Source organism: Megalops cyprinoides, chromosome 1 (assembly GCF_013368585.1).
Source record: "Megalops cyprinoides isolate fMegCyp1 chromosome 1, fMegCyp1.pri, whole genome shotgun sequence".
Taxonomy (NCBI): domain Eukaryota; kingdom Metazoa; phylum Chordata; class Actinopteri; order Elopiformes; family Megalopidae; genus Megalops; species Megalops cyprinoides.
Window position 1 is genome coordinate 47,754,101 of NC_050583.1, and position 7,363 is coordinate 47,761,463.

Consider the following 7,363-nt stretch of genomic DNA (forward strand, 5'->3'; position numbering starts at 1 on the left):
AATTATCTATATTTCCTTAATTGCAGACACCCCCCCCCAAAAAAAATAGGGCAGGTGACCTTGACTATCAAAAGAATAAAATTTCCACTTTATCATTCATTTAATTTCCACTAGTAAGGGTTTTATTTGTTGTAACATGAAGCCTTTTCACAGCTACAGTTCAACTGAACTACGAGGGAAAAGAGCTGCATGAAAAAAAGAAAAAAAGGAAAAAGAAATTTAAAAAATGTCAACATTCATTCTGAAACTATATACAAGGGGCAGCAAACATCCTCAAATAGCTGAAGAAGAAGAAGACGAAGAAGAAACTGCAGTTTTAAGAAGGCCTCCGTAAAAAGTATTTCTGTAGTTGCATGAGTCATATACATTCAGTGCTCCCCCCCAAAAGGGCCAACGCTCCGCAGAGTACAGGAGCTTTCCCTCTCACTCTGCCCAGAATGTCACCTACCCAAGACCCAGCTCCTGCAAGTCCAAGCTGAGCAAGACGAAACAGAGATAATCACACGCACAGAATCTTCACATACTTGGTGATCACACAGAGACCAATCATCTTGTACCATATTGTCATGGGTGACTAATCAGATGCTGAGCTACAGATCACTGCCCACCCCCTAATTCAATGAAACTAGATGAAAAGGGAAAAAAAGACAAACACAAAAAAACACTTTTAGGTTAGAATGCTAATCATTTTAGCATTTCAAAACATCTGAGTTTAAAACCGTATTTTGTTTTATGCAGTTGAAATTTGTAAATGCCATCAAATGATATGCACTTTACACAACACTCCGCCTCAAAATGAAAGAAGAAAAAAATCAAGTCATTTTTATATAGAAAAATAATCAATATGCTGAACAAAATCACCACTTTACAATGTTGCATGAGGAAAAAGAAAAGGCAAGAAGATCCAACTGGAGAACAAGGTGAAAAACAACAGGAAAAGAAAGGAGAGGAAGAGGGAGGAGGATCGAGGAGAGAGGGAGGGCATGAGGTACAACACGGAGATGTGAAATTGAGGTGATCTTCCTGTGTGCATGTTTGCATGCATCTCATATATTTCAGGTATCAGTGCTGTCCCACTGCAGGTATCAAATGCCGCTCTCCTGAGCCAGGTATAAAACGCTGCTCTCCTGAGCCAGGTATCAAACCCAGCTCTCCTGGGCCAGGAATCAAACCTGGCTCTCCTGGGCCAGAAATCAAACCCGGCTTTCCTGGGCCAGGAATCAAACCCGGCTTTCCGGGTCCCGGTATGAAAGGTATGAAACCCTGCTCTCCCTCGTAGCACCCCTCCCCATTTTTTTCAGGGGAGTGCATGATTTCATTCTCTTTTTCTTTTTTTTTTTTTTTTTTTTACACAAGTACCATGGACTGCATCCGACACAGACAGGACAGTAAAAAAACACGGAAAATGTCTCTCTGTTGCTGCAGGGTACAATGGTCACGGCGGAAGTGGAAGAGCCTGTGTGCCAATGCAGGTGTTCCGACCGCAGTGGTCGAGCTTCCCGACCGGGTCGAGGGCGATGCCGAACGCGGTCCATTTCCCTGGGACCCCAGTGCACCGGTCCGTCCTGCCGGCTATTCCCAAAAAGGGGGATAAACCTCTGGCGAGGAGCGCCAAATGCTACCCGCATCGTGGTATAGAGCAAAACAGCCAATCGGCTGAGTCCGGACCATACCGCCATTAAACTTGCAGCATAGTAGAAATGGGCCAGCTCTGAGCCACACGTCCACACAGTCATAATTTATTATTTTCAGTTAGGGAAGGACAAGACGAGTCTCATTAAAAACTAAATGAAAAACTAATGGTTTCTCCATTAGTCCCTCTGTTTCAAACATCCTACAAAAAAAAAAAAAATGTAGGGTCCTCCGATTTAAAAAAAAATCTCCGCAATCCTTTTGGGTTGTGTTTGTTTCTTGTTTCTTGTTTCTTTTCTCTGGGGGGCAAAAACCTTTAGATTCCAAAACAAGCTCTTGATATTGAAAAAAATTACAAAACAAACAAAGAGACGAATGACTGTTTCTTCCGTGTAAACTGAGCGCATTCTTGTGCTGGGATGGCAGCCCGGTCGCCAGGCTACCAGGTGTCGTCTAGGTCTCCACCGTTCTGAGAGAAGGCAGAGATACAGAGAGAGAGACAGAGAGAGAGGAAGAAACTGCATGAAACTGGAAAAACGAGACTGATGTCACTCAGGCCACTGAAGGCAGTGAACTAGGGGAAATGTTCAGGGAAAGCTGAGAGAATATTATATCAACATGGTCTTCACTGGCACCGAGAGCATAAAGATATTTAACCATATGTACGTCTTACAGTTAAGTGTATGAGTGATTTTAACAGCCTAAGGACCATAACAGAAAAAAGTCTTCACCCAACAACTGATTAGGGAAGAGCATTTGAGAAGGTTGAGTCATTTGGGTCCTGCAGTTAAAAGGAGCAAAGGAACTACGAGAAGGTCACTGAACAGCTGACACGCTTCACACGCTCCAAACAGGCATTTACTGTGACACAACAGCACGACAGTTACCAGCATTCTCACCCACACAACGAAGATACACAGAGTATAAGAGCATGGTCATGTTCAAACGAATAACCCTGCATTACAGGCAAACTGTATGACCCACTTATTATTCACTTTCCCCAGTTCCCTGCTACAAGATGTGCTTTGTCTCTCTCATCATCACTGAAATCATGAAATACCCCAGTATTACCCTACCCCACTGCCATGCAAAAACCATGGCCTTGCAACCATCCCAAATCCAAAATGGGACTTCCTTGTCTTGTCAATCTACCTCAAAGTCAGTTTTTTCCCCCATCAATCATCACTTTAATCAGCAGTAATCTGTCAGCGGTATAATTGGAGCCATAACCAGAGGATCAATACAGAGCTGGCAAAATGACAGCTGATGGTACCAGGAGCAAACCCGGGGGGGGGGGGAGTATGTCCTATAAAGGGTGTTGATCCAGGGTTTTGGTTTGGTTTCGTTTTTTTACCGCAGGCTTTAAGGTTCTCTCCACCTACGTCCGTCACAGAGCACTGATTGTGGAAACTGCACACAGTGAGTGACAAAAAGGGTGCTGTTTGAAGGATTTTATTTGTTCAAGAAATCAGGCTTGAAATCAGAAGCATAAAACATTCAAAAAAACTCAACTTCCACTCAAAAACATAACTGCTTTCAAGGAAACTGAACTGCAGACCTGAAATCATCAATATACAGAACTTAATGAAATACAGTGAGATTTTGTCTAATACAGTTTCGTTTCTAAAAACTTTTTTTTTGCCATTCGGTTGTATAATGGTCTTCTGCAGAAATATATATGAGCATATTCACTGTGCAAGTGAAAAGCATGCTGTTTAAACAAATAAGTCAAAGTTAGATGAGATTAACATTGAAAATGTATTAAACCTGCATCTTTATACACACTTGCATCCATTCCACTAGTCACAATGCCAGACAAGTAGCCAGGCATGCTACAGTGAAAGACCAGTGGACTGTGACATTCTTTCAGCCAATAGCAGATCAGACAGTGGCTTCCAGCTGAATTATGGCAATGAATAACAGTACCACTACAGCAAGCAGCCATACTGCCATCACAAAAAATTTAAAATTGCTGCCTTGGATTGGTGATGTCATTATTTTACATTATGATGTCACCACTGTGATGTCATAATGAAATCTATGCATTTATAGGGTTAGTTCAGTCCAGAGAGATGGTGTCGGGATAAATAAGTGTGGAGAACAAAACGAGTTCTCAGTGTCATAACAGTGCAACAGAGTAATGTAATACTGCAGCAAACCAAACATCTTTTTAAAGAGATTTTCTTGTTTTTTGTTTGCAAGCTTACTGAAATACCATAGTACACATGCAGTGCACAGCTTTGCATTTTTGCCAAAAGCTGGAATGGTGGTGATAGCTTAGTAGATTAGCCAGGTAAAAAAAAAAAAAAAATCACACAGAAAAAAGTTAGAGACAGACAACACTACTAACTTGGACACTCCTACAAGTGCTGTCTCTCTCTCTCTCACACACACACACACACACACACACACACACACACACACACACACACACACACACGCTCGCACACACACATACTTGAGCACACACACACTCTCTCTCTCTCTCTCTCACACACACAAATACACACACAAACACACAGACACACACATGCAGTGCTTGAACACAACAGCAGAACATAAAGTGCAGAAATTCAGACAGTACATAACACACACAGTTATACAAGTACTGAAAGCTGCAAAACTACAGCGGCCAGAATGCACAGTGCACGCGCAATGCATTGTGGGAATCATGTGCCTGAACACACAGTGCGGTCACAGGCCTCTCGGCCACACAGGCAACGCAAGTCACGCGTGTCTCATCTGTAGATTAGGAACAGAAGGTGAGCTCTCATGCCTCTGGAGAGAGAGCCATGGCCTCCATCCAAAGCGCGCGTACCACAAACTGTGAGACACGCCGGCCGACTTTGGGAGTTCCTCATAACCGTCACAGCACAGAGTGGCTTAGGGCATTTCAGGCGTCTACAGGAGCAAACTGCAAGTGGTGAGTTTGTTGGGGGGGGAGCTGGCCTAGACGGAGGGTCAGGAATGACCTCAGTGCAGTTTTTTATGTTCCAAAAATGCTCGGGGTTATGGGAATGCAGGGTATTGTCTCTTAAGACAGCCTGGCTGTTTTTCGGTCACCCTAGCCTTGGCTCCGCCTCCTCCCCCTTCAACCTCCGGCTCCTCTCCGCGGGACCGGAACCAAAAAACCTGCACTAGGACGGGCGGGGGCTGTGCAGAGGAGGCCCGACGTTAAAAAAAAAAAAAAAAAAAAAAACCTAACGTGGCGGCTGCGGGGGGTCGGAGGTTGGGGGGCCAGCCGCGTCGTCGTGGGAGGAGGGGCTTTCTGACTCTGTTTCGCACGGCGGCTGGATGCTGGACAGCGTCTCTTCCAGGACTTGCCGGTACTGGCCCCTGTGATTTATGCGGAACTGCCGCAGCGCCTCCAGCAGGTGGGTGGTGGTACTGCCCTCCGCTGATTCCTCCGACTCCTGGTGCAAGACCCCAGCGTCAGTGGAGAGAGCAGCCAACACAGTTATACCCCCTTCCCTAATTTAGAGCTGGAACCAGGCCGGCTCATTATACACCTTTCCACTGTAGAGCTGGAAACAGCCTGCCTCATTATACCCCTTTTCCATTCCATAGCGGGAACTAGGCCAGCTCATTACATTCCTCTCCCACCATAGAGCAGGAACCAGACTGGTACATTATACCCCTCTGCCACTGCAGAGTTGGAAACAAGCCAGCTCGGTAAACTTCTTTTCCACTGTAGAGCTGGAACCAGGCTGGTTCATAATATACCTTTGTCATTACAGGGCTGGAACCAGGCTGGTAGGCTCAGTTCAGGGTCTTTACCATGGTCTTCTTTTTTGTGGAACTGACCCTTGCCAGCTGAGCTTTCTTGTGTTACAGGTGCTGGCCTACTTATGGGAGAGCCGTTTAATGTTGCTTCTATACTGATTATATTACTCCAATTCTATAACATTCCCATACCCGTCTCCACTGTAGAACCAGGCAGGTGTTTCAATGCCCCCCGACCCCCACCAAATGCATGAGAGAAAGTGGCATTATCAGACCCTGGTGCTGCCTAACTGTGACATCATCAAGATCAGTGGGTTTAGTTCGATTTGATTGGTTGCCCAGTGGCGCTCCGCCTGAAACAGCTGTGATGTAACAGAGGGTATGATATGATCGGATATCGAACTGCAGGAACTTAGAAAATCAAGAACGTAGGTCTATGGTGTGCACCCAGGGGTGCTGCCTCTATGACCATATATCTGTGAGCGTGAGTGTGTGTGTGTGTGTGTGTGTGTGTGTGTGTGTGTGTGTGTGTGTGTGTGTGTGTGTGAGTGAGACAACCAGGACAGCTCACAGTTTGTGGGCTCAGAGGGCGTGTCCCATGGCGTGCACGGAGGAATGGTTATTCGGAAAAGCAAGAGAAAAGGAGAAGACACTCACCCCGTCCTCTTCCCTCTGAGGGTTCAGTCTGCGGTAAGCTGCTTCGATCACACTGCGCCTGCGGAGACACCACACAAGAACAAAGACCTGTCACCCTCCGACATGTGCTTTGTCCTGACTCCCATCGTTCACAGAAGACCACGAAACATCTGGTCATTTACTGATTCCACAAAATTTGAAATTATGACGTTTAGTCTCATGCCTAGTGTGGAGGTAAAAGCTGCAGATCCCTGTCTGTCCCTCAGTGGTGGACAGTACCGGACACTACCGTCAAGCACACAGGGGACCCAACACACACACGAGTTCCAACACACTCAAGAGGGAACACACAGGAGCGCCAAGATAACAGATGCCAACACACGCGGTCTGTTTGTGTGTTTGTGGGCATTCCCTACTTGCTGGCGAGTCCGCCCCCTGGTGGCAGGTCGGGGATGTTTTCTGTGGAGAGATTCCGCATGACGTGGGCCAGGTCAGGAGGGCTTTCCTCGCCAGACGTCTCCATCATTTCTGCAAGACAGCGTCGACAGACAGACGGATACACATCGTCAAATGACTCTGCACGCCCTTTAATTGTTATTGTGTGTGCTTAGCTGGGTTTGGCATGCATCTGTGTGCGCGCGTGTGTGTGTGTAGGTGGGGTAGGTGTGTGTCACAGAAACACTATCCTGCACTCTCCGGTCACCCTAACACACTCTTCTGTTAGAGAAAAACAACAACACACCCTCCTGTTTCTCATGCAAAACACAAAACAGCCCCATGTCTGTCACACAGACACTATGCATTCCCTTCATCTGAGAGAGAAATACTCCAATGCCCTGTACTCTTGACGCAGTGCTTCATGGGAAAACGCACTAGCATGAATGCATATGGATAATTAAGTGATTAGGTCTGCAGAATTGGCTAGACTTGAAACCAGCGCATGCTCCACCCCGTCTAGGAACAGACTGTGACATCAGCGTTACATCACACACTGGAAGGCTGGCTCTGGGTGTGTATGAGAGGGAGACTCTGCCGGATCTGCAGTGTGCATAGAACAGCTGTGGGCCTGGATGAACAACAGCACGCCGCCCTTGTCTCTATTCCACTAGCACAGAAGAGCGCATGGACCCGGTCAATTATATCACAAAGGATGACATCACAGAACCCTGCCTGGAACTCCACACCTCCACAGACAAGAGGGAACTGGACTTGAAACCAAAAGGTTGCAGGATTGATTCCCCAGCAGGGCATTGCTGTAGTGAGAAAGGAACTATATTTGTGAGAACAGTGTGAGCCAAGAGATTAGCACCGGTCACCTTCTCACCATGAAAACTCACACAGGCTTCCACCTCTTTAACACTGCAGAGCTGGA

General features: G+C 46.3%; 1 protein-coding gene across 2 annotated transcripts in view; it reads right to left on the bottom strand.

The window, feature by feature from the left end:
* Positions 1-1,818: 1,818 nt before the first annotated feature.
* Positions 1,819-7,363, bottom strand: part of LOC118774780 (protein phosphatase 1B-like) — an 18,882-nt gene continuing 13,337 nt past the window's right edge. The window contains exons 4-6 of one of the 2 annotated variants that reach the window (XM_036524281.1): positions 6,408-6,519; positions 6,013-6,070; positions 1,819-2,101 (exon numbers count right to left, since the gene is read on the bottom strand). In XM_036524281.1, coding sequence (XP_036380174.1) covers positions 2,072-2,101; positions 6,013-6,070; positions 6,408-6,519 — 200 coding nt within the window. In that variant the 3' untranslated portion in view covers positions 1,819-2,071. Of the gene's footprint in view, positions 2,102-4,827; positions 5,046-6,012; positions 6,071-6,407; positions 6,520-7,363 lie in introns of those variants that run through there. The other variant, XM_036524273.1, reaches the window with a different exon arrangement.